The sequence below is a fragment of the Propithecus coquereli genome, unplaced genomic scaffold, assembly GCF_000956105.1.
Source record: "Propithecus coquereli isolate 6110/MARCELLA unplaced genomic scaffold, Pcoq_1.0 Scaffold566, whole genome shotgun sequence".
Lineage (NCBI taxonomy): Eukaryota > Metazoa > Chordata > Mammalia > Primates > Indriidae > Propithecus > Propithecus coquereli.
This window is the reverse complement of record NW_012151574.1, coordinates 1073592-1100291: the sequence shown is the minus strand read 5'-3', so window position 1 is coordinate 1100291 and position 26700 is coordinate 1073592. Positions and strand designations below refer to the sequence as shown.

The following is a 26700-nucleotide window of genomic DNA, read 5'->3' as shown; positions in this document are numbered from 1 at the left end:
ACCTCCAGGTTGCTGTGTGGATTGCATGAAAATCTGCCCCCAGCAGTCCGCACACCCTGGAGGCCGGTACAGGGTGTGGTTTTCCTTAGTTATGGCATGAAGGATGCAAAGGTGTGGTCTGGTGAAGGCTGGGTTTGAAGTCAGGCCCTCGGTGAGCTCATACGGCACCTGGTGACATTGCAGTGTTGCTGAAGTTGAAGAACTACACCCCTGATGGAGCTTTGCCCACATGCCAGGCCCCATGTGGGCACCTCATGGGAAGGTGCCTGATTAACAGAGAATGGGAGGGGTGGTCTGGGCACAAGCTTGACACTGCCCTCACCTGCACTGCTGGACCAGTGGGTGGCAGGGCCTGCCTGCCCCACTTTCCACAGTGGGGCTTGAGAGAAGCTGGGCCACAGGAGACCCAGCTTGCACCCTGACTCACTGGGCAAGTCGCTCCCCCTCTCCAAGCCTGCTGCTGCCCCTCACCCTACTGGGGGTTCCAGCAGGATAGAGTTGGGAAGGGGGCAGAGGCTGCCGGCAGCATGCTGGCTCAGGCTCTGCACAATACCCCTCACCCGAGATTACTGTGGGCACCCACAGACCCTAATGCAGCCCACACCCTGGCACTCCCCAAGCTGGCCTGGTTCTACGCCCTTTACTGTCTTATAAGTACAGCTGCCATTTGCTGAGCACTGGGGACTTAACATTTGCCCTCTCCCTCTGGTGATCCTGCACAAACATACTGACCTTCAACAGCCCTTCACCTGAAGCTTTTAGCACCCATCTACAATCCTGGCCTTTGACTTTTTTTGAGACAGACTTTCATTCTGTTGCCTGGGGTGGTGTGCAATGGTATGATCATAGCTCACTGCAGCCTCGAACTCCTGGGCTGAAGCAATCTTCCCGCCTTAGCCTCCCAAAGTGCTGGGATTATAGGCGTGAGCCACTGTACCTGGCCCTTGAATTGGCTTTTAATTATATAAGTAACAACACATGTGTTTCCACGGTAAAAATTAAGGTATTACAGTCCAGGCTAAAGTTCCCCTTGGCCACCACCCCTCCTAATCCAGCTCCAGTCCTGCCGCTCCCCAGGGCTTATCTGATGGTATCAGTTTGGCTGGGCGCTCCCACCCCCGCTTCTGTGCTTTACATTTGTGTATATGTGCCCAGGAAAAACCTGCTGCTCTTTCTTCTCTCCAGAAGGACAGGCAGAGGCAAGCACCGCAGACAAGGAGGCTAGCAAGCAGCCCCAGAGCAGTGATGGCGCCACCTCGTCTTGAGTCTGACCTTGTCCAAGGAGGCTGAACGAGACCTGCTGTCCTCTCCTGGAAGGGGAACCCTGGCACTGGCCTGGCAGCCTCTTCTCTGAGCCCCACCCTGTCCCAGGCAAGCTAGGCCAGACTGAGAGGGCCCCCCCGAGGCCTTTGTGGCCCCCACTCTGGGTAAGCCCTCTGCCCACACCCACAGGCTCTGCATTCCCACCACCACCTCGCCATGCCCAGGTACACCTTCAAGACACTGTAGCCACAGGATGTTATTTATTCGGCTGGCACCCAGACTCACAGGCTGGGCCCTGCCTGCCAGGGTGAGTGGCCCACGCAGGAACACTCCTTTTGTCAGCGGCCTGGGTGGGGACCATGTCCCAACACCGACCCCTCCTCTCCAGCCCCAACCTTCTGGGTCAAGACCTTCTTACCCCTTTTTTAAAAAACACTTTTAAACTTTTTAAAAATTTTAAACCTTTTTTCAGCAGAGAGGGAGAGAATGGACAATCAGTTTACTTTTTTTTTTTTAAGCCATTTTAAGCTAAACTCTCACCATCTGTCTAGGCAGCTCTGAGGTTCCCTCGTGGAGCTTCACAGATCCATTTTTAGGGAAGGGATTTTGGCTCAAAACTATCTGACCAACTCTTTGCCCTTTCTACCAAGATAAGTGACACCTATGACCCAGGAAATAAATGCTGATGATCTGTGTGACTGGTTTAAGATTATTTCTCCTACAGACAGCAAGAGCAGGGGTTGGGCCTTGTTTTCTCCAAGTCCACACTGAGCTGGACTTGCTCCAGGCTTCCACAGGAGGAGACACTGAGAAGATGCAGGTATTCCGCAGAGGCTGGCACCACCCTTAGGCCCCAGTGTCTGATGAGTCCTTTTCCATCTCACCCCAGCCCACAGCTTCAAGAACCCAAAAGGAAGCTTCTCCTCTTAAGACTTGGGGCTAAGAGTTCAAGGAACATTTGAACGACAACCCTTCAAGAGAAGCCTTGTTTCTTCTGAAGGGATGACAGGCTATGGGTCCCTCTTAGCCAGGGCTCCCAGGACCCTGTTGCTGAGCAGGCTGGCTGTGTCTAGGAGCCCCAGGTCTCCTAGTCTCGGCCCGCCCCAGGCCACGGCACCACATGCCACCTGCTGCATGACACCAGCCATGGGCTTCTTTATTGAGCACCAGATTTTCAGTACAAGTTGCCATAGAAGGAAGGTTTCAGATTCAGCCACGCCCACCAGCAAGGGCCCTGGTCCCTGAGAAGGGCACATAATCAGAGGAGAGATGTGGCCGTGCCGAGGTATACGTGTGTACAGAAACAGGCACATGGGCTTTAAGAGCAGTAGTAGCTGACCATCGAAATCAGTCTTCTTGGAAGGAATAAATGCAAGTGTTGCTTGATCCCACAGAGTTGTGAAGACTCCACAGGGTAAGGGCTCGGAGAGGTGGCCATGGCATCTTCAGGGGTGCTGCCTCTCTGCTTGTCAGGTGAGAGAAGCAGAAAGATCAGGAAACTCACAGTACCCAGGATGTTGTAAAAATCACAGAACACCAGAACCAGAAAGGACCTTCTTCCTACAGGTGTCAAGACTGAGGCTTAGAGCACGGAGATGCCTTGCCAAGGCCACACAGGAAGAAAGAGGCAAACAGACCTGGGCCCTATACTCCCTGCCCTTGGCTTTGGGCAGCCATGGAGATGCCCCAAACTGCCCAAACCTTTGGGACTTGAGAAAGTCTCCCCCTTAGACCAGCCTCTCAAGATAGCAGTTATGTAGAAAATAAGCCAATCTGATGAGAGGCTGCTCCCAGCCGGGGCCCACTAACGAAGGAGTCATCACACATTCATGGTGCTGCCCGAGAGAGGAAGGGCAGTTTGCTAGAAGTCCCACAGAAAGCCAGGGTGGAGCCAGGGCAAGACAACAGCCCAGAAACCCAGACAGCAACATACCTGCAGCGGCTGAAAATGGCATCCCATAGGCTTTGTAGAGCAGGTCGAGAAGTTCTATCTTGTCATCTTCCGGAAGGAAGCTGGACTTTGCTGCATTAATGTTCTGGAAGGGCCAGGATGGCAGACAACATGGAACCAGAGAGGAAGGAAGGGAGCCCTTGGCAATCTAGTGGTAATCTATCTTCTCCATTGAACATGGGCAGGTAAGCTCAAGGAGGGGGGACTTGTCCAAGATCACATGGCAGCTAGTGCCAGAGTAGAGACCATGAGGTTCTGTGTTCCTAATGGGGCATTACATGACACAGGGATGTGAGAAGTTGGAGAACCCTTGGAGAGGCAGGGTGGCAAGTGGGAGGCCAGAGAAATGCCACCCTACATGAGCTGACTCACACAGCCTAGGACCTAGCAACAGCCTGGAGTGTTTGTATGGGATTTCATAGCTGGGCACACCTTTCTGGGGAAGGATCGACAGCTTTCGCTGGGTTCTTTAAAGACACTTAACCCAAGCAAAGGATAAAAAAACCTGGGCCTAGGTCAAGACATCAGCACAAAGTGGAAAGCGCCCAACTCTAGGTCTGGCTTGTCTTGGACTATTTAGGCAAACTCACTCCTCATCTCCCGAGGTACCAGGCCCTGGACAGGACCTGCAGGCCTCACACTCCCAGGCCCTAGCGTCAAGGCCAATACCCACTCACTAGTCTCTTAAACTCCTCTTCGGTAAAACCCATGTCCTGTTTGGTCATCTGGTAATCAGTGTTCAGGGTAGACTTGAAGATGAGCGGGTCATCTGTGTTGAGCGAGTAGTTAGCCTGGTCATTTTTGAACCTGGATCAGGAGGAGGGGGCAAGAGGGAGCCTCCTTTTACTCTTTCGTAAAGTCAGTATACACTGACCTTCACCCTCCTTTGATCCTCATGGCAACCTTAGACCGACCTGATCCTTACACAGAGGAGGAAACAAAGCACAGAGCCCTGGGGTGACTTGTCCAAGGCCACGCAACTAGCAACATCAGACTCAAGCCCACCCTGCGAGTCCAGAGCTGGGCTATGGCAGCAGAGAGGCCTGATGTGACAGACGGAATGGGAGCCTGGGGAGGCCAAGGAGCCCTCCCCTCTGCACCCCGCCCCCATCATCCTCAGTCCCACGGGGATCTGGCTATTCCAACACACCATGGAAACTGTTCTTAGCACAATCCCTGACCACCATCTTGTTAAATCTAACGGATCTTTCTTAGCTCTTACCTTCATTGACTTGTGTAGCAGAATTTGGCACTGTAGGCTGTTCTTGAAACCCTTTCCCCGATTTCTCTGACACCATACTTTTGGCTTTCCTCCTACTCGTTTCTTTTACCTGTCCCTTAAATGTCACTGTCCTTCAGGGTTCTATCCTAGGCCCTCTTGCTCCACCATCTCCTGGGGCCATCACTTCTACTTCAGCCACCCCATCTGTCTGTGCAGATGACTTGCTCCTGAATCTTTCTGCAGCCCATGGGCTGTGCACTCACGTGCTCCACAGGTGCCGCGTACTCCATGTTCCTAAGGCATCAGTCCTCTGCCTTCTCATGAGCTTGGCTGACGGACCAGCGCTGGCCTGACCATGGTCACCCTGAGTTCTTGCTGTCCTTACCTTGCATCAGGGAAAGGTGGCTCTACCCTCCTGAGGCCTCATGCCACTCCCAGGGCTCGGTCACAGGACAGAAGGGCCTTAGCCCTGGTTAGACTATGGGCTGGGAACAGGGTAGGGTGGGACAGACCCAGGGGAAAGCTTCGAGAAGGTGCTTAGGGCAATGCCCAGAGGTGCCAAGAGGTCCCAAGGGCCAGGTGCCAGGAGCAGAGAACGTGCAGGCAACAGAGACTCATGCCTCCTGATGTGATGCCCAGGAGGCATAGGTGAGAGAGTTGGGAGTATGGAGGCTTTCCTCGGGGGAGCAGGGCTTTGTGCTGTAGCTGAGTGAGCTATAGGGCCCCTGGCTCTGCTAGTTAGTAGCTAGATGACCGTGGTAGAATTACAGCACATCTGAGCTTCGGATTCCTCATTTGTAAGATGAGGACAGCAATATCTGCTTCCCAAGGAGTCAAAGAGATTTCACATCTAAGAGACCGGGCATTTGCTAGTACCCGTTCCCTACATTTCCTGCCCATCCTTGGCCTTCCTGCAACAAAATTGAATGGGCCCAGGGGACCAGAGCTCACCGAATGACCGCGTGCTCCGTTTCCGGCTTCCAGGCACCAGTGAGGTAGCTGGACCAGGGGCAGACCTGGAAGAGCAGGCGTGAGGCTGGCAGGGACAGCTCCAAGCCATGCTGACCCCTCCACGGGCCCCCCCCCCCATTGCTGGATCCCACGAGCTCGGCATTCTCCCTCCACCATCTAGTGGTTTTGATGCCCACTGTCCACTCCCGCTTTAGCTCACCTGCCCCTTCAGCTCCTGGGACCCCGCCTGGCCTTCTACGTCTCTGTCCAAGAGGGGGAGGACAGCCGGGGATGGCTCCTCCTCACTCTCTGGCCCCTCACCTCAAAGTGCATGTTTTCTTGCCGCAGCCTGTTGTAAAGGGCCTCGTCTTCCAGGGTGTGGTAGCCGTGTCCCAGCCGCTCTGTCTTGAGCATGTCCACAGCCTGCAGAGAAGCAGGGTGGAGCCGAGCGTGGGGCAGCGGGGAGGCGGGGAAGGAGGCCCCGCGGCCAGCCCAGCTCCTCACCTCTCTCACCACCTCAGCCGAGCCCACCTCCCCGGCGTGGACGGTGCGGTGAATGCCGCTCCTCACGGCCTCCTGGAGGGGTGAGAGCCAGGTCACGCGCAGCCTCGGGAGGCCCAGTAGCCCTGCCTTCGCCACGCTGTGGGCTGGGACCACCCGCAGGCAGGATGGCCTGTGCCAGCAACGCGGGAAGTCTGGTCTCCCCCCAGCCCGTCATCTCCTAAGCGGTAGCTATTCATGTATTAGCCAGCACCTCATGAGACGGTTTCTACGCATTACCTGATATTCACAACCGTCATCCCCCCCGTTCCGTAGGAGGGGAGCTCGGGAAAGCTAGGTAACGTGACCAAAGTCAAACAGGAAGCACAGAGCCAAGCTCTGAAGCCGGGCAGTGGGACCCCAGAGCACCCGCCCTTAACCACCATGCCACGCCCCTTCCACAGGAAGGACGTTCATCATTAGGCTGGAAGGGACCTTTGGGATGTCTTCTCCAACTCAGTCATCTCAACAGAGGAAGCTCGCTGAGGTTACACAGCAAATCATAGGTGGAAGCAGGTTCAATCACAGGACTCCAACGCCAAGGGGTCTTCATGCCCAGTTCCAAGCCCCCAGACCCAACCAAGGCACGCTTGGGAACTTAGGAGTTCCACGTTCCCAGTTTGCGTGGCTCCTCCCGACTGTGGGCAGGAGACCAGCTCGCCCAGGGCCCACCTCGTAGGCCTGCACGTGGCCGGGCAAGAGGCTGCTTCCTTTGAGGGTCTCGTCTCCCGCCAGGTCGATGGCCACCACGGTCTGCTGCCGGTACTTCTTGCACAGCTCCACCACTTCGGGGGACCAGTCTGTGGGCGAGACTCCCGCCGGGCTCTGTCAGCAGCAGCAAGGAGAGAGACCTCCCAGCCTCCTGCTCGCTGTGCCACCCCCGCCCCTACCCAAGGCCAGCGCGAGACAGGGCCCAGTGTCTCGTCTTCCAACCCCAACTGCCACGTCCCAACCACATGGCCTTTGGCAAACTGCGCTGCACAGTGCCTCAGTTTCCTTCCTTCTCGGAGGGAGCACTACCAGCTACCGCACAGGGCCTTGGCAAGGCTCTGCGGAGGCCATGTGTGTAAAGCACCAAGGACAGGGCCTGAGCTCAGTAAATGACAAACAGGCCATTCCGTCACATGGTGCCCACAGCAACCCTCAAGGTGGGCTCACCCCACTTAGCGGATGAGGAGATGGAGGGCACACCGCCTAACGCTGAACCCGCAGTCCAGCCCACACTCGTACTAAGCGTGTTGCTAGTGTATTGTGTCATCTTAACCAATAAAGTTATCATGAATTGTTCAGAGCAGAATGAATGTGCACAGGCTTTGGAATGAGATGGCTCTGGGTTCAAATCAAGACTTTGTGATTCCTTGATTGAGGAGCAAGAGGCTTCACATCTCTCTGCCTCAATTTCCTCATCTGTCAAACGGGAACGGACAACGGTAGTGCTACTTCCCAGGCTGCTGTGAGGATTAGAAAAAGCGTAGGCCAGGCGCTCTGCAAGTAGGGGGTTGCCATTAACCCCTGGCTTTGGCTCTCGCTGACCCTTAGGGTGTAGGAATGAAGCACGTACCACCGTCTCCTTGTGACGGTACATAACTGAGGCCTAGAGAGGTGGTATGACCTGCTGGGGTCCCACGGTGGGGCTCTGCCCATGAGGCTCCTGCCCTAGAGATTTGATCAGCATCAGTGACAAGGGAGACTCCTTAGAAATCCTAGAAATCGGACCTGTTCATGGGGTCGGTGGCCCAGGCAGGGCAAGGCCTGGCCCACAGGGTCTCAAGAGAGGACTGTGGGCTGATCAGAACTAGATTTTTTCCCCCCAACTGTTTAAGCTCCTTTGGCTTTGAGCTACCTGCAGGCCATGTGGCTATCAAGGCCTGGTCTCCCTGGGGAGAAAAGTATGTCACCAGGAAGTTCCGAGTCTGCCTAGGAGGTCTCCGTGGCTTCAGGAATCGCCAAGTTCCTGCTCATGGGCTCAAGGGGAGGCTATGGGTCAGGGGTGCAGGGGAGACGAGGTGCAGCCCCACTGCCAGGCCAGGAGGAGGGGGCCAGGGTCGGATGGGCAGCCCTGGGCAGGGCGGCGGTCCTACTCACTGGGCTGGTGGCGCATGCAGCACAGGATGGACCGCACCTTGACCCCGAAGTCTCGCTCCCCCTCCTGCAGGCCCTGGCCCACTAGGGCCACCACCTCATCTGGGGTGAGGTCCCCTCTGTGTGGGGAGAGGAGCAGGGGCGGGTCTGAGGCAAAGGGAAGGCCAGAAGGGCAGCCCTGGGGCTGGGATAGAGGAAGAGGAGTCTTTGGGGAGGACTGGCAGACAAACCAGGCCCAGCACTCCCTGTCCAGCTTCCTTAGAGCAGTCTGGGCACCCTGGATCCCAGCGGGACGTGAGTGGTGGCGTCAGACACAGCCCTCCCCACCCCCAGATGGACAGCAGTGCTAAGCTCGGGCCTTTCTGTGGGTGTCAGAATCACGGCTCAGAAGGTGGGACAAGGTGGTTTTGTGATGCCACTTAGAGATCCATGGGGGTCCAAGCAAGAGGGTGAGGAATGGGTCAGACTCACTTTAGTTACAAGGTTAGAGCAGAACCCTCGAGTCACTGGCTAAGCAGGTTAACATATCTGGGCAGCAGAACTATGTCCGCAGCTGTGGGCTCCAAGACAGCTAAGCACTTTTACCCAAGGTAAAAACAGAACCCCAAACAAGGTGAGGGACGGCAACCACGTCTCATGATGGAGGTAAACCCGTTTTCTGAGGCCATGGACCAGATCGGGGGCAAGAACAAGGTCTTGCTTGGGCCAGCGACTCCCAACAGTCCACCGCTCTGGTCTCAGGGTGGGGCCACCCAGCCACACCTCGGCGTAGCCCCTGCCGGGGCCCCACTCACTCGGCTTGGTTCCAGGGGATGGGCTCCACCTTGGAGTTGGCCAGCAGGTGCGGGCTGTAGCGCACCTCCACGTACACCACGCCCTCCTTGGCCTTCATCTCTACAAACTCGTAGGCGATCCTTTTGATGGCCTCCCGGGAGCCGCTGGGAAGGGAAGAGAAGGGGTTGGGGACAACCTTCCCCAAACCCTTTGGGAGCTGTGGCAGCAAACAAGGCTGTCCCCAACTCCTGGCAGATCAAACCCACTTTTTGTCCCCAATCCCTTGGCCCCCAGCTCTCAACATCTGCTGGATAGGGTCCTAGACACTCGGCAGGTCCCGTCAGCTCTACTTCCAAACCACATGCCAACTCTCGCCCCTCCGCCCAGGCTCAAACCACATCCTCTCTATAACTGGCCGCCCTGCCGCAGGCATGGCCCTGTAAAATGTTCACGGCACAGCAGCTGGAACAGTCTTCCAGGAATATGAGAGTGTATTTATTGCTCCTCCCCTCTAAGCCCCGTTGCAATCCCAACTCCGCAGCCCAGCCCACAAGGCCTGCACTATCCAGCCCTGCCGGCACCTTCCTTCCCCCTCACTCTCCGAGGCCACCAGAGCCTCCTTTCTGTCCAAGGACAGTCAGGCCTTTGTGCTTGCAGCCCCGCTGCGGCACGCTCTCCCCCAAGCTCGTCCCCTGCTGCCTCTACCCGCCCCAAGCCTCACCACCTCAGAGAGGCCTCCCCAGCTTCCTTAGCACCAACGGCCCCTCTACCGCTCCCCTGCGCTGTACTTCTTCCATGGCCCTTATCACAATTCGACACTGTATGTCACATGGCTTATTAGCCAGTTTCCTCTCCCCTCTAGCACCGTGTGGTCTCCGTGAGGCAAGGACCCTCCATCTGTCTCATCACTGCCCTGCCTCTCAGCCGAGGACAGTGCCTAGGATGCAGTGGCCGAGTATTTGTTGGTGATGGGTGTAAGGCCGGCAGGGAAGAGAAACATGGGGACACAGATGGACAAATCCAGAGGGCCTCTTGGAAGGGGAGACACCTGGGACTCGGTCATGGACTCGAACTCTTGGTCCCACACTCATCTGCTGTGTAACCCCGGGTTAGTCACCCGCTCTGACACCTGCAACAGGGGGTTTTTGTGGGGACAAGTAAGTCAAACTTCATAAACCTCACCTGGGCCAGCTCTTGGGGCAGACAAATGCTCAAAGCACGTCAGTCATTACCGAGCGTTGGCTCCGGAAGCAAGGCACAAATTGACCCACAAGGGCCACTGCAGGCCAAATGACAAATGTGCTGATCAAATGACAGTGGACTGAGCCTCGCTGGCAGTCCCACCGTGAAGAGTGAAACGGAACAGTTACAAGAATGTGAAGGAAGGTACACGAGCGCGCCGAGAGCCCAGGGTGGGAAGAAGGTGCACTGCCCGGGGGAAATGGGGCCTCTCCCAGGAGGAGGGGGGTCCCTGGGAGTGCCCGCGCCTCAAGGCTGAGGATGACGGGTGCTGTTCCCCTACGGGGTGGGGCGGAGCGCCTGGATCCTGGGCCTCAGCCCCCCACAGGGGACTGGGCTCCCAGGGACAAGGCTCACTCCACTCCCCACAAGCCAGCCGCCCCATCTGCCCACACTGGGGAGTCTGGGGCAGGGAGCGGGCTTAGGTTTAAGGACCACTGAGGTTTCTCTCTAGACGCTCCCATCTCCGCTTCTGGGCCTTTCCAGTACCCAGTAATGTTCCTCACGGACCCAAGACAGGAAAAAAAGAGGCTCAGCGAGAACCCACCCTGTATCTCTCCCCTCCCCAACTCTGCACTCCCCATCTCAGAATAAGCCTTTCCTCCCCTCCCAACACAAAGCCCTGAATTCGGAGCTAGAAGACCCGTGTGCTCAAGCCCTGTGCTGCCCCTGACCCTGTATCTTCTCTGGGCCCTGGTTCACCCTGGCCGAGGGATTCTCCCGCTGACATCTGTGGCTGGTGGCAAGGTCAGGGCAGGTCAGACCCTCAGTAGGCTGTGGCCCCAAAGACCAAGCAGACGACGTCTAACAGTCTGCCCGGCCCAGGCCTTCAGGGAGCCGGGACTCTCCCGTCTGTGGCCAGGGAGGTAGAAGCTGCCTCTGCGGCGGCGTGGGAGGCGGCGAGCCTCGGCACACACAGGAGCTCCCCCTACGCAGGGTGCTGTCGTGGGGGTGTCTTTGGGGAGATGCAGGAGGCGCTCCAGGGAGGCAGCTGTGTGTGTCTGTGCGTCAGCACCTCCCAGGCTGACCCACAGGCTTCCAGCAAGGCAGCAGCCTCGGCCCACACCTTCCAGGACTCCTCACGCCTGTCCTGCCAGCAGCCTCGTCTGCCGCACACGCCTTCTTCACTGGTCTCCAACAACCCGTGCCTGGCCCATCCTCCGAACCGGTCCTCACATCCTCCCCTGGACGATGTTACACCCTCTCGTCCCTCGCGGCCTGGCCCACCCTTCCTCTGCCAGGAAGCCTCCCCTGGCTGCCCCCGGCCCCTTATCTCTCCCCTCCTGAGCTCCCGCAGCACTGACTGCCAAGGCTCGATTCCCGCCTGCCTCAGGGAACCCTGCCCGCTGCCAGGAAGCTCGAGGTGGCACCAGGGCACGAACCCGGGCTTCAGCCCTTGCCAGCAGCATGGCCCAGGGCAAGTTCCTCTACTTCCCTGAGCCTCCATTTTTCTCGTCAGCAAACGAGGACTGTGTCCACCTCACAGGACTGTTGACAACTACGAAAGGGAAGGACGATTCTGGAGATGTTCTGCTATTACAAAACGGAAGCAACGAAAGATAAACGTGCCTGTCACTAAAGGTAGCAATCATCTTCAGAGCAAAAGGGGCCTGCTGAGGACAGGGCTGGGTCTCTTCCAAACGCAGCCCCGTGAGGCAGGTAGATCACAGGCCCTATTGTCTAGAAGAGCAAACAGAAACCCAGAGAAGGTAACTTTGCCCAGTGTCACAGTTATTGCATGAAAGAGTCTGACGCTAGGATCTGTATCTGCCACTTCTCTATAGAAGTGATTTTGGTCCCTCACGCCCACACTTCAGAAGGGAAAACCAAGGCCTGAAGGCAGCGGAGAGATTCACTCAGGCGTACAGGATGGTGAGAAGAGCTGTGGTTTCAAGTGCCTTCTCTGGCCCTGCAGGCTGAGGCACAGGGTGGGGCCGGCCACAGGGACCGACGCTGGTGCAGGACCCGAGGGCTGGGGGCAACTCACGCGATAGCCGGCATGTAGTGGTCGAACTTGGCCAGGAAGCCCGGGAGGCTGAGCGGCTTGTCCATGCCGATGATGTTCTGCAGCTCCTCTGCCGTGTTGGCTGGAAATGCAATCCCCCTCTTTCTGGAAACAAAACAATGAGGGTGGCTGACCAAGCCAGGGCACGATCCAACCAGGCTTGACAGGGCAGGATGGAACAGCCTCCTCGGAGGACTCCAGCAGGAAACACAGGCTTCCCTCCATCCAACTCCTCCCATTAGACAGATGGGAAAACCAAGGCCCAGGGCATATGGAGCCAGGACCAGAATCCTTCCAACACCCCCGCCCCCGACACACGAGTCAGCACGTCTCAAGGGGGCAAGTGGGTGGAAGTTGTTTGTGTGAATGCACGTGTGTGCGCTCGCACACCCCGTCCACATCCCTGGTGGGCTGATGCCTGAAGACAGGGAAAGAGCCAGGGCAAGCCCACAACTTCCTCCTCAGCCCCAGGAGTGGGCAGAGCCAGCAGGTCCTACATCCTGTCAGGGGTTATCAGGGGCAGTAACTGCAGCACAATTCCTGGGCCAGGGGCGGGGCAGGCGCCAGTTGGTCCCTCTTCCGCCCTCCATCTGGCCAGCATCAGAGAGCCTTGCCAGGCCCCGTGTACTGGGAGACCCATGGGTGGGGCCCAGGGAGCTTGCCGTCCAGCTCGGAGCTCTCTCCGCACTGCCCTCAGCCCTACATAGGGCTGGACCACGGCAACGCTCAGCGAGGGCTCTGAAACAGCCCTTCTGCCTGCAGCCTCCTTAGTATCTCTGCCCCCTCCCAGCTGCGGGAAGCCAGATGCAAGCTCAGGGAGGGTCCCTCCCTTCTGCACAGGCCCCTGACTCTTCCTCCTCCCATCCTAACTCTGCCTGCTTCACAAGGACACCCTGAGCCTTCCCCACTTTTAAGATAGAAGGGACAGCCAAAGAGCCCCAGACATTAAGAAATGCTTCTTGGCCAGGCACAGTGGCTCACGCCTGTAATCCCAGCAGGTTGAGAGGCTGAGGCGGGAGGATGGCTTGAAGCCAGGAGTTCAAGACCAGCCTGGGTAACATAGTGAGGCCCCATCTCTCAAAAAAATAGAAAAATTAGCCAAACGTGGTGGCGCACACCTATAGTCTCAGCTACTCAGGAGGCTGAGGTGGATCGATCGCTTGAGCCCAGGAGTTTGGGGTCGCAGTGAGCTACGATGACATCACTGCACTCTACCTGGGGTGACAGAGTAAGACCCTGTCTTAAAAAAAAAATGCTTCTAACATAAGGGACAAAAGAACAGACAAAAGACGCTCCGAGGCAACAATGCAAAGAACAGAAGAAAACTTTAAAAAAACCAAAAAACCAAAATGAATATCCTCAAGGAGCGGAGAAGATATTATATCCTTGAAACAAGAAAGTCCATTTGTAAAAAGGGAACGCTCAGATAATAAGAATGAGCTCTTGGAAATGTAAGGAGAAATGGCAGCAACATAGGATATAATGAAAGGAGAGGAAGCTAAAAGTGAAGAAATCCTCCAGGAAGTAGAACAAAAGGACAAGATGATGAAAAAATAGGAGCAAACAGCTAAGAAAATTAGAAGATTAAATCAGGAGGTCCAAGCATCCAATCATCCACAGAGCAAGAACAGAAAACAGAGGAGGAAATTGCCAAATAGAAGTTTGACTAATAGCGTCTTAAGTTCTTTAAGGACGTCTGTTATTAAAATGTTTTCCTGCATAAATATCTGTCCCTTAAGCCCCTGAATCCTCCCTCTCCCCCACCTGGTAGCCTCAGTCCCTGCGAGTGCCCAGTAGGTACCACCAAGGCGTCACCCTGTTGTCCACCACCCGCCGGTCAGCCGACCACGGCCCTCACCAGCGCCCAGTCCCTGTGAGGCACCACAGGAAAGGGGGCCCTGGGCGGTGCTGGCACCCAGAGGGCGGATGCTCAGTGCCCGCAGAGCCCCCCAGTGCCGGCCAGCCTGCCCCAAAGTCACCCTCAATAGGCTGTGCCCAGTAACTGTGGCCCCTGCAGAGCCTGTACTGGTTGCTAAATACTATGTTTGGATATCCTGGGAATCCGTGGGTGGAAGGCAGGGAGGCGAGGCTAAGGCTCTGGCTCCCACGTTGCCAAACCCAGTGATCACATGTGCCTTGGGCCCCTGGACCAGCAGTGTGTGACTCTCCCGATGGCCTTCCTCCAGCTCCCGGGACCCCACCACTTCCTGCCGGGTTCTTCCCTCTGAGCCTGCTCTCTCAGACTCTGCCTCTTCCACACCTGCCCCGACGAACTCCTCTCCTTTCACGGTTTTCACCCAGGTCCACGGCTTCCAATCTCTGTCCACACACCACCATTTGGGGGCCTATGACGTACCGGACAGACAGTGACGACCATGGCGGGCCCCTGCGTCTGACCCCCTCGCGCCTTCCCCCAAAGCTCTCCCCGCCCGCCCGGGTTCCACATTTCCACGTGGCTCCCCTATCTTCCCAAGCCAGAGGCGGGGGTCTCCCCCCACCTCCACCATTCCCCTTCCCTACCAATGGTCAGTCCCCAAGAACTCATTATTTTGCTTTCTAGATAGTTCTCCGCTTGGTTTCTTCTTCTCCAGCTTCCCTCCTCAATGATCACCAAGAAAGATCTTTTTAATACATAGTTGAGATGGGGCAGCCAGGGACGGCCTGAGGCGAGATTTAAGCAGAAGAGTTAGAGAACAGACAGGCAGGGGGATTCCTATGCCACGGCAGCGGCGGGGCACGCAGGGAGCAGGGGCAAGTGGCCGATGTGAGCCAGAGAGGAAGGGGGCCAGGCTGTGGCCAGGGAGGGGCTGGGACTGCGTCCTAAAGGCGCTGGGAAGCCACTGGAGCATTTTAAGCAGGGCGGTGGCATGACATGATTTATCTCTCTAAAACCTCCTCTGGCTGCTGCACAGGGAACAAACTGGGAAACCAGAGCAGAAGCCAGGAGCTAACGCAGCCGCCTGGCAGGAGACGGAGAAACCCTCTCCAGCATCCCGCGCGCAGAACGTCGCCCCCGGAAGCTGCTCAGACAACTAGAAAGTCGTTCCCAGGGCCCTGCTCTTCCGGCCGCCCCCAGCCACTCGCACAGGCCAGGCCTCCTCAGCCCGGCTCTGCTCGCAGAGGCTCCCTGCTCCCCAGTTGGCCACAGCGGCTGCCCCACGGCTCCATCTTGCCCTCTTCTGGCTTGGTGGCAACACAGCCACCGGGAGCTCACCTTCAGGGAGCCCAGGGAGGAGGGATGAGCTCAGGCTTTGGGGGTCAGAGGCCATCTCCTGATTTTATTTACCATATTGCTCCGGGCAGGAGCTCTCTGAGGACCTCGATGCCCTTGTCAGTAAAACACAGATATTGTCTTTGTAGGGGTACAAAAAGGAACAAACGAGACTATTATGGTGTTATGGGAAAGATAGCCGACTCCAAAGCCCAATGGCCTGAGTTAGAATCCTGGCTCTGTTACTTAAAGACTGTGTGACCTTGGGCAGATTACCCAGCCTCTCTGTGTTTACTAGGTCTGGATGTTTGGGAAACATCCAGTGTGGACTAAGCAAGGAGCAGCAGAGAGGTCAGAGAGGTAAGGTGGGCTCTGCAGGACTTTAAGGGCCACATGAGGCCTTTGGCTTTGACCTTGAGCGAGACGGGGGTGTGGGAGGATTTCCAGCAGGGAATGAGCCGCTCAGACCACGTGTGAAGACACCTGCTCTGACTACAGCACTGCGGGACCAGTGGATGAGGAGGCAACAGCGCACGCGAGAGACGGTGGCGTCTCAGACTGGGGTGGTGCCGGGGGAAGAGCGTGGCCAGATTTGGAACGTGCTTTGGAGAAAGAGCCGCAGGGTCGTGAAGGAGACTGCGAGAGGGAGCAGAAGCCCTGGCAGGCGTGGAGTCACAGGCGCTGAAGGAAGAAAGCAGGCGAGAACCATCGACTGAGGCAGGCCCAAGTCAGAGATGGAGGGGCCACTGGATTGGCCTGGGGGTGACACGGGCCAGGGGCTCCCCTCCTTCTTCCCCCTGGCCTGCCCCCACCTGGCCTCTGGCTTGTGTTTACGGGAACCGGTATCTGAGTGTGACCCCCTCCCAGGTCCCCCAGCCTGACTCCAGGTCAAACTCCAGCTGGCACCCGCCACAGCCCCTCCCCAGGGCCTGGGGGTGACGTGGGACACATAAAACCAGCCCAGCCCATGCCGTCAGCTCCTTTTCCTTTTCCCTCCACTGGGCCCTAGACATTGTCGCCTTCCTGACCCCGCTGATGAGTGCCCAATGACCCCTTAATGAGCACCTTGATTAGATCCCATCTTGGTGCCCCACCCAAGTGACCTCATTAGGGGTCTGTGACAACAGCTGGTGGCTCAGCACAGGCAAAGGCCAGGCAGAGATAAGCCAAGAGGCTTCACTGCACTTAGCCAGAGCCATAAGGTTCTAATTAATAACATTATCATTAAGTGACATTTATGGAGCACTTAATCTGCACTTGGCCCTGAGCTAAGCGTTTTACGTGCATTATTTCACCTAAACCTCTAACCTGCAGGGGCAAGGTCAGGGGCACGGACTCGGGGGCAGACCACCGCCCTGTGCTTACGAGGCAAGTTACTTCGTGGCTTCCTCATCTGTAAGTTGGGGAAGTAAGAGTCCCTATCTCACGAGTTGTCATAAGGATTCAATAAGTTAACCCAGGTAAAGCACTTAAAGAAACGCTTGGCACACAGTAAATGCTAATGTGCTTGTATTATACAGTTAAACAAAAATTAAATCAATGGCAGCTTCCTGGGGCAGAAAAAGGTCGCTGGGAGTGCGACAAGATGGAGAGAGGTGGACCTACCAGAACTCTCTCAGGGCGTCGGAAGAGATGCTCCCAGGAGTTGGGGGCAAACTCCCAAGGATCATTAGTTCTCGCCCAAGGAACAGGTTTCTGGACCACTGAGGGGACTCTGGTCTATGGAGCAGAGTGTTCAGATTTGGATTCAGAGCTGGTCTTCTCAAGACCGTGAGGCAGAGGCTGAGCTCTTCCACTCCAGTCATGATGGGTGGGATGGGAGGAGGGGCCCCATCTCCCCGCTCAGCTCTGGAGGAAGGCCCTGCTCTCACCCCCTCAACCCACAGAGACCGCGGTTGCAGAGAGGAAATGAGGTGTCCAGATTTGAATGCAGACCAGTGAGACTCCAAAGTCCCTGCTCTGAAATGCTAGTCCCGAGAGAGGAGCTTCTATGAGCCCTTGAGGTCTGGGAGGAAGGGACGCGCCTCCCCCGCTGGGAGGGTTCACTCAGTGACCTCACCCACAAGGGCTGAGGCAGGAAGTGTGTTCTCACTTGAAAGACACACAGATTTGGGCCCAGCGAGGGTGAGCCACTTTTCCACGGCTCCTAGTAGGTCATTACCATGATGTTGTAGTAAAGCGGGGGGTCAGACAGCCATAGGTTCAACTCTTGATTCTACTGTGAACTCGGGTGGCCCTGGGCCACTGTCTTTCCTTGTCAGAGCCCACTCCCTCCCCAGTAAAGTGGGGGCAGCACGTCCTCCCCTTCCAAGTGCGGAGGGATTAAAGGAACGGGTATAGTCCAGCCCAGCACTAGGGCATGCTCAGCAGATGGTACCTGGCATCCTGTGTGGGCCTGTCACCTGCCATGGCTCTTGGCCCAGTCAAAGGACAGTGGCTGATTCAGCCCTGGGAACTACCTTGGCCCTGCCAGCGTGGCTGCAGGAGGACAAGAGTCAGAGGCCCAGAAGGCACAGGAGTTGGACTATGGGTCTCCAACTATGTCCCCACACACCACCTCTTCTGGCTGGGGGCTGGCTTGATTCCCACAGAGATACAGGAAGCAGCAGTGACCCTGGCGTTCTCCAGGGGCCTATGGGTAGCACTGGGGACCCTGCCCAAATTCTGGGGAGGGAGGGCTCTTATCTGCCCTTACCTGCCATAGTATAAGATGGTTTCAGGTTTGATGGCTCCATCGAGGTGGACATGCAGCTCCACCTGCAAAGGGAGAGGGGGTGGGAGGAAGAGAGGGGGAGAGGGGAGAAAGAGAAGATACCTATGAATGCCTGAAGGCTCTCTCAGAGGGTTAATATTAGCATTCATCACGATAACCATTTGCCACGATTTACCGGACACTTAACACATATGCTGTGCTACACTCTTTGCTCACACCGTCTTGTTCCATCCTCACCTGTGGGGTGGGTTGGGTTGTTGTCTCTTTCACAACTGATGACACTAGGGTTCAGAAAGGTTAAATATCTTGTCCAAAACCACATGGCAAGCAAGTAATGGAAGGAGGAACCCATCCCAGTGCCTTTGTTCTTAACTATAGCCAGTGAGTGGCAGAACCAGAGTTCTAACCCAAGCCCAGTTTCTGAAGCTCGTGCTCTTACCCGCGAGGCCAGCCAGGGTCCTGTAGGAACGACCAGGCCTGAGCCGCCATGCGGGCTGCTCCTGCTCCTGGTGAACTCACGAGATAAAATCCAGCTTTAACAAAAGATTGCCGTGGATGTCCCAACTGGTGAATATCCACAACATATTTCAGACGCGAGGGCTCCATTTTCCACGGCAGGTGCTACTCAAGCATAGCTTATCGGGATCAACATTAGGCAATACGAGATCTTTCTAGTACTCTGGAAAGGGTGCTGGATACTTGGCCTTCTTGATGATCATCTATAAGTGCAGCCCTATTTAAGACACTTCACACACAAAGCCAAGTTTAAGAGCAGGGGCTTTGGAGACAGCCCACCTGGCTTGACTCCTGGTTCTGCCCCTTCTCTAGCTGTGTGACCTCAGACAAGACACTTGAGCTCTCTGAGTTTCAGTTTCCTCAACTGAAAAACAATGGGATATTACACCTCCCCATCTGAGAACTGTAAAGATTTAAAAAGACAGTGTAAGCAGACATGCAGAGCCAAGGGAAACAGCCCGGCCTCTCAGCCAGATGTTTACCAAGAGCTGTTAAGAGGAGCACAGCAGGTGCTGGGGGGCAGTGGGGAAGGGACCTTGTCATCTGCCCATTCCAGGTGACAAGTGAGCTTTTCCCCTGGCCAGCGGCAGATCCAGAAAACTCTCAGCTGACATCTCCACCAGGGGGGAGGCCATCTCTGGAACGTGGAGACTTGGATCTTTCTTATATCCAAAGACGTAGCCGAGGAGCTGCTGGCCCAAGGGCGTCCTCAGAGCACACACAAGCTGCAGAGGAAACCCAACCCAGCCCCACAGGAAGCCAGCAGGGAACGGAGACAAGAAGTCCTCTCGCAGGAACTCGGAGTAATCAGATCTCCCCAGAGGTCACCCAGGGGGCAAAGGACAGAGCAGTCCTCACACCCAGGATCGGAGTCAACTTAGTTGTTGGAGTCCCTGGAAAAATGAGTTCAATTCCTACCCAGCCAAATGTTTATCGAGTTCTCAAAATACACTCAGCATTGGGAGTACTGAAGCCTGCAGCCCAGGGAACTGACAAGCAGCTGTGGTTGCTTTGGAAGGCAGGGTGTCCTGGGCGTGTCAGATGTTCACGGGGAGGCTGAAGCTGAGCGAAAGGTACTGAGGTAGGAGGGAGGTAGGGGCAAAACCAGGCGTCACCTCGGACAAGCCTCTGAGAGCGGGAGAATCAGGCCGTGGATCAGGGAGGGGTCACTGGTGCTGCCTCCCCACTGTGGCTGGCGGGGGGGAGGGGGGGAGCGGGCTGCATGGCTACTTCTGGCTAAAGCATTCAAATGCCAATGCCCCCACCTCTCACTTCACTCTGTGACAAAGTTCAGGACGGTAATCGGTAATCGTAATCGCCCCATCTGCCTGCAGCTCTCAGTGACAGCCACGAGCAGAACATCCCCCCCCGCCCCCCCGCCCCATGATGGACAAGCGGTGAGAGAGCCAGGCACACCTAGGTTGCTTTAGGCCCCTCAGTCTGGGGGTGTTGGTTGCCATGGCAACGAGTCACCCTCCTGCCTTCCTGGACCCAGAGTTACAGCCCGTGAGGAGCAGCGGAACCAAGTGCTGTGAGATAAACACACAGTGGGGGCGCAACGTAGAAAGCACATCCAGAAAAGATCACTTAGAGGAGGAGTTAGCCAGGGAAGAGAGAGGAGGAAGGAGCCGGACGGTGGCTCTGCGCAGAGGGCCCTGCACAGGCAAAGTGAACCAGAGGCCGGCGGGGAGTTGGTGGCGAGAATGAGGCCAGAGTGATGGGGGAGGGTTTCCCACCCAGGTATTTTTATAGGGCAGCGATCCCCAACCTTTTTGGCACCAGGGACTGGTTTCGTGGGAGACAATTTTTCCACAGATGTGGAGGTGGGGGAGCGGGTATAAAGTAAATACAGATGAAGCTCGCTGCCCGCTGCTCACCTCCTGCTGCGTGGCTGGCTCCTAACAGGCCACAGACCGGTACTGGGTCTGTGGCCCAGGAGTTGGGGACAACAGCTACAGGGGAGTCCCCTTTTAAAAAGCTGTTCCTGGCTGTTGTGACTGAGCATCAACCTGGTAGTTCGGATGGGAGATGAATAACTTGTCGTGGAAGTGCCCACTGCAGCCTGGGACGCAGCAGGAGCCACGCCACCCAGCAGTTGCAGGATGGAGGATCTCAGGGAGGGCAGGGGGCGGGAGTGCCTTGGGAGGGGGCGGGCAGAGCCAGCGGCCCAGCATGGCCTGCAGGTCTCATCCCTCCTCCTGGCTTCCTGGGAAGCTGTCCAGATGGGTCTCAAGAGTGTGCAGAGGCAGCACCTCCACAGGCAGCCCACTGCATTTCCCAGAAACTGCAATCACCCACGGAGATGTCCATCAGCCCACCCCAGATGACAATGGGGTGGGGACCCTGCTCTCCCGGCCCCATTCAGGGAAATGGAACACAGTGGCCTCTAACTTTTGAGTATCTGCTGTGTGCTAGACCACCTACATGCATTATCTTATTTCATCCTTGTAACCAGTAAGGTAGGGACTTCACTCCCATTTTACAGATGAGAAAACTGAGGCTCAAATAAGTATCCAAAGACACAGTCAGTGATGCAGTCAGAATATGAACCCAGGTCTGATTCTTGAGCTCCTAACCACTGTACCATACTGCCTCTGCGGGCCTAGCCTCAGACACCAATACTACGGCAATAATAATAATAAAAGCACCTACCCTACTATTATCGGACCCTTCATCTCATTTCATCTTAACCCCCAGGCAATGTACACAGTAGCCCATGTTGCAGATGGGGAAATGGACTTGCCGCGCTAAGCTCAGAGAAGTTCAGTGACCTGCCCGGGGTTGCACAGATCAACGGTGGTGGACCTAGGCTGGAACCCAAGTCCATCTGCCTGTATGCCCAAGTGCTGCCCAGGAGCTACACTCCCTGCCTGGCCCGCTGACAGCTCAGAGTCGTCTCACGCCCCCTCCCACTGCACGTGCTCTCTGCAGTCTGACTCACGGCCCACCCAGCCTCGGCCACACAGCAGGAAATCCTCCCAGAGCTATCTGAACAGGAAACATCCTCAGTTACCAGCAAATGTTTACTAAGCCCAAGCACTGTGGGGGCACTTCAGAGATGCACTAAGTCCTTGCACACAGATGAGGCCCAGGAGGGGTTCACTCTCCCAAGGTCAGTGCGTCAGTAGCAGAGCCAGGATGAAGACCCGGGTCTTGGACCCCCGTACGGACACTCCCAATCCGACTCATGTTCCCAGTGGCCAGAGGGTGAGCAGGGCTGCCTACCTCCCGGTCAAATCCAGCCTGCCTTCTCCTCCCCGGGGCTCTCTGGGCCATCTCAAACACATTGTTGCTTTTTGTTTTCATCCTGCTATTTTAGCTCATGTATTTATCATGTCTGTCTCCCCCAGGAATAGTTTCCTGAGAAAAGGGACCTTGTCTGTCATCACATTGTGCCCGCAGTGCTTGGTATGCGCTGAACGCTGAGGCGACTGTTTTCTCCTCTCCCCGTCCTGCGTCAGCAATGCTGGGTCCTCTCTGGGCGACAAGGAAGGGGCTGATCTCCTCACCTTGGGTCTGGCAGGGAACCCAGAGGGGCAGAGCGGCCAGGGCTGCCGGATCGGCCCTCAGAACCCAAGCACTGAGGCCAGAACCCAGGTGAGCCACAGGCGCCCACCACCAGCCAGATGTCCCTCCGTCCGTCTGTCCCTCCCTCGCCCTGCTCTTCCAAATGAGCTGGGCAGTGCCAGGGGTCACCGCCTCATGCCACTAGGGCCTCTCAGCTGACTTTCAGGGTGAGGCCAGGAGACAGAGCAGCCCTGGGCTGACAGATTCTTTCAGCCCCACCTCCTGCAGGTAGTAGTCCTCTGTGCTCAGCCTCGTCCTGGCTTCTGCAGCTCCAAGGTACAGAGTGGAAGAGGCTGAGCAGTCCCCCAGCGTCTCTGCTGACTTAGGGCCTGAGTCCTCTGCAGCTGCTAAGAGGTTCCCCAGAGGTTTTCCAGAAGGCAAGTTGTGTCTTCCCCTGGAGGGGGACCCCACGGAGCAGCTGCCTAGGAACACGGCACAGCTATCCCCATTTTACAGCTGATAAGACTGAGTCTCACAGAGTTTAAGAACTTGCCTTAGGTCACAAAAGATTAATGAGTGTCCCAGACTAGTTAGTACCGCCCCAGGAAGCTGTTTGACTCTAAAGCAGGAGGTTTTAACTGCTGCAACACACCCCCCACATCCTGCATAGCGAGGCGCTGAGTCAGCAGTGGTAAAGGCTAAACCGGAGGATTAATAACCAGGCAATAATGATGCTGACCAACAGCTGTATCGCTGGTGTGCCTGCTCTGAGCCAGGCCTGCACTTGGTGTTGGTGAGGTGGGTATGGGTATAATTCCCATTTTAGAGAGGGAAACTGAGGCACAGTGAAGGTAAGTAACTTATTCAAGCTCCTCCAGCTGGTAAGTGGGAGATTAGGACTCAGACCCAAGCAGCCTTGCCCCAGCCAGTTCAAGTTCAAATTCCTTGGCCATTGTACCTCCCTGGTCACCAAGAGCACAGAAGTTACCCCCTCCCCCCAGACCTGGTCTGGGGCCTTAGAACACTAAGGAGCAAGGGTGAGCCCCTAACACCTTGGGTAAATGTAGGTTCAAACCTCGCTCTGGGCCCACCAGCCTGCTCTTCCCCCTGTCAAAAGCCAGTCCACAGTCCTACCCTCCTCCACCCCAGGGGGCAGCACAGGGACCCCCTGAGGACACCTGGGCAAGTGGACAAGTCTCCCACAGCTCTTAGTGCCCCCCCATGCCAAGCCCACCCCGAGGTTGGATATGGAATCAGGAGGCTGTCGGGCCTCCCTGCCTCTCTGTGTGACCACAGAGCACTTCCTCTGAGCCTTGCTTCCTCTTCTGTCAAGACAAAGGCTTCAATGAAACCCAATCTCCCTCGTGTCCCCCTCCCCGCAACTGCCACGTGAGTCAAAACGGGTGAGGCAGGCTCCTCCCAGGGGTATTTTTGTTCCAACAGGTGGCTCTGTAACTGAAAGCCCAGAGAAGGGCAACCAGTGGGTTTTGTGTCAGGAAGCCCAGAAAACGGAAAGATTCTGCAGCTGGGGAGGCTTCCCAGAGCTGACCGCAGCCCCCAGGAAGGAAACGCACCCCTGAGGGCCTGCCCTGCTGGTGCCAGCCAGGTACCGTAGGAGAACCAGGCGCGGCATTGGCTTTATTATCCCATTTTACAGAGGAGAAAGCTGAGGTCGTCTGCCCGAGGTATAGCTACTAAGTGGCGAGGCAAGGAGTGAACTGCAGCCTGTCTGAAGCCCAAGGCCAATGCACCAGCCCACCCACATTGCCACCCTAATCCTAACTGTTCCCTCCATCCTGCCCCCCTTTTATTTGCACAAAGTGGGAGTTGCAAATTGGCATAGCAGTTAACGGCAGCTACTGCAGTTTTAGGTAGGTCTGGGTTCAGGTCTAGCTCTGCTGCTTTCTGGCTGTGTGACTTGGGCAAATTCCTTCCCCTCTCTGAGTCTCAGTTTCCTCCTACGTGAATGAAGATAACAAGATCAACCTCAGAGGGCTGTTGTGAGTGTTACATGAGTCAATATGTGCCAAGCATTAGAACGGCGCCTCGTGCAGAGCAAACATTCAGATATGAGAGAGAGAAAGCACATCGGTGATTCAGCCCCAGTCCCCCTCTGCACCAGGAAGGGACAGTTTAGAAATTGCGCTGTCCCAGCCTGGGCCAGTCTACGGCTTCAAGGCTCTCAGATTTTATGTAGTCTCGGGCAAGTCCCTTCACCTCTCTTAAGCCTCAGTTTCTTCATCTGTAAATGGGGATGAAGGCGCCTGCCTTGTCGAGTCATCCAGAGGATTGCTGTGAGCTAAATCACTGAGGGCTCCTGGTACCCACACTATTCAAAGGACGGCATTGTAAGAACAGGCATGTGATCAGCATTGCCCTCCAGGACACAGAATGGCACCAGTGCCTCCTGTGGACACAGGCTGATAAGGGCCACAACCTCCACCCACTCCAGTGCCCAGTAGGTGCTTAGGAAGAATTTGTTGGAGTGACACAATCAAACCAGGTAGGCAGCCGCCTAGGGCCTCGCTGCTCTAAGTGTGTCCATGCATGGCAGCATTAGCATCACCTGGGAGCTTGTGAGAAGTGCAGCGTCTCAAGTCCCCCACAGGCCTCCTGAATCAGAGAACATTAGAAGTCAGGTGATTTGAGTGCAGCTTGAAAAGCACTGCCCTGCTCTGTCCTCTTAAAGCTGGCCGGGTCCCGGGCCCCGGATGGTGGTAGGCACGAGACGCTAAAAAATATGGCACGAGGCTCCTGTCCCAGGGACCTGCGCCTGAGGCCCTGGCACCTCCACCCCCAAAGGCTTCTGCAGGGAGAGTTCAGGGGCATGGGATTTTGAATCCACCCTCCCCTAGGCTCAACCCCCAAATTGGCCACTGCCTAGCTGTGTGATCTTGGGCCTAGTTAACCTCTCTGTGCCTGTTTCTCCATCTATAAAATAAAGATGACAGCAGCTACCTCACAGAGTCATTACCAGGGTCAAATGAATTAATGCAGATAACATGTTTAAAATGTGCTGGCACGGAACAATCAACACAGTGACATTATAATTACTATCTGTCACACCCATGGAAAGGCAGGGAGCTGGCTCTGGTCACAGTGGCTCTGAGATTCACACTCCTCCCTGCTTCTCCTGCCCGCTCAGGCAAGTCCCCTCCTTACACTAATGAGATTTGTCACACCTCAAGCACATGGCACCTACCTTCACTCTCAAACATCACCTTTCGGCTTCCAGACACCCACGTGAGCAGGTGGTGCCCCATTCCCCAGGTGTGGAAACTGAGGCCCAGAGAGGGAACAGGACCTGCCAGCTTAAATCAGTTGAGAGGACTGGGCAAGGCCAAAAAAATAGGGGTAATAATATCAGTCCCTCCCTCGTTGGGCTGTTATAAAAGCATTGCAAGGATGAACCCGGTGCACGTAGCAAGTTCTGCAGAAGCATTAACTCCATTTCTCTCCCAACGAAGGGGCTTTGCCTACAGCCTTACGACTCACTCACAGTAGGGCAGAGGGGACCCAGAGCAATAAAAAGGAAAAAAAGACGTCAAAGGAAAGAGCCACCAACATGGGGCATGGGCACCCAGACAAGATGGGAGGAGGCAGGGGGCGGCGGAGGGCGTGTCCCTGCACTCCCATCTCCTGTGGTGGGGGCCGCAGAAGGCAGGTGGGTGCGGGCTCTCAATCTCTCTCTCTCTCACATACACACACACATGTTCACTCGATTCTCACTTTTGTGACGTCTGCCACCACCACTCACTCCTATTTCTCAGGGGGTAAGTTGAGGCTGATCACAGCTGACTCCTTCCCCTCCTCCAGTCCTTGGTGGACTCCTGGGCCCCCTCCCTCCCTGGACAGTATCTCCAGCTCCCGAACAGGCCAAGTGGGCCCCAGCCCTCCTAGCCTCCCTGACCCCACGGTTCCCTAGGCGCCGCAGTTGGGGGGCCGAGAGACTGGGGCTGGCGGCTGGGGCTTGGCCCCAGTGAACCGTGCTGGGGCCCAAGTCCCAGGGTCCACCCAGCCCTTTTGCACCCCGCGTGAGGAAGGGGGTGCCATGCTGGCTGCCCGCCCCTTTCCTGGCAGGCCTTACAGTTCTTCCCACCAGCTCATCCACGCACCTGGGCTCCTCAGCGCCCACCATCATGTTGTTGTATAAAGCTGCTTCCATTCACGGAGCGCCCAGCACGCACCGGGCACAGCACTAGGTGCTTGCGGGCTTGGACATTGGGCCTCATTTTACAACTGGGGTTCAGAGAGGTCAAGCCCCCTGCCTAGGCTCACGCGGCCGACGGTGCAGGAAGCCCACTTGCCAGATGGAGAAACAGACCCGGAGGGACCACGTCAGGCCTCCGGGATCGGGACCCTCCCCGCCTCATCGTCCCTCATTAAACAGCCGGGGGGCGGGCCAAGGTCCGAGCAGAGGGAAGACAGCGCCTGCAGAAACCCGTGTTCGCTCCCGGGGTTTGGACGCCCAGGGTTGGGTCCCCCGACCCCACCCCAGGCAGACCCGGAGCTGGACGCCGGCCCGGAGCCCCCGCCCGCGCTCACTTTGGGCTTGTCGAAGGCGGGCGTCTGGGCCATGGTGCCAGCGTGCGCCCCGACGCTGCTAGCTCAGCTGAAGCTCGGTGGGTCTCCGCCCGGCTGATGGCTGCTCTGCTCTCCCTGGGGCCCTCGGCAGCCGCGGCCCGCCACGCTCTTCTTAACCGGGCCGGGCCCCGCCCACCCCGCT

The 26700-nt window shown here is 56.5% G+C and overlaps 2 protein-coding genes across 6 annotated transcripts in view; one reads left to right on the top strand and one right to left on the bottom strand.

Moving 5' to 3' along the window:
- PKIG (protein kinase (cAMP-dependent, catalytic) inhibitor gamma) overlaps nt 1–1961 on the top strand; it is an 82912-nt gene extending 80951 nt beyond the window's left edge. For all 4 annotated transcript variants that reach the window (XR_001138054.1, XR_001138055.1, XM_012657947.1 and 1 more), the window contains one exon: nt 1186–1961. Coding sequence is in view for 2 of the 4 variants with exons in the window: in XM_012657947.1 (XP_012513401.1) it covers nt 1186–1265 (80 nt within the window). In the remaining 2 variants the exon portion in view is untranslated. The remainder of the gene's footprint in view (nt 1–1185) is intronic.
- A 67-nt stretch (nt 1962–2028) lies between these two features.
- Nucleotides 2029–26700, bottom strand: ADA (adenosine deaminase). Of its 2 annotated transcripts, XM_012657946.1 has the most exons (12): nt 26520–26700; nt 17934–17995; nt 12010–12132; nt 8804–8947; nt 8013–8128; nt 6600–6727; nt 5892–5963; nt 5709–5810; nt 5388–5452; nt 3892–4021; nt 3197–3299; nt 2029–2725 (listed from the first exon to the last, which is right to left on the bottom strand). In XM_012657946.1, the coding sequence occupies exons 1-12, from the start codon at nt 26550–26552 to the stop codon at nt 2709–2711; spliced, it is 1095 nt and encodes a 364-aa protein (XP_012513400.1). In that variant the 5' UTR covers nt 26553–26700; the 3' UTR covers nt 2029–2708. The 2 variants fall into 2 exon arrangements, with proteins under 2 accessions (XP_012513400.1, XP_012513399.1); XM_012657945.1 differs by having other exon boundaries at nt 5709–5963.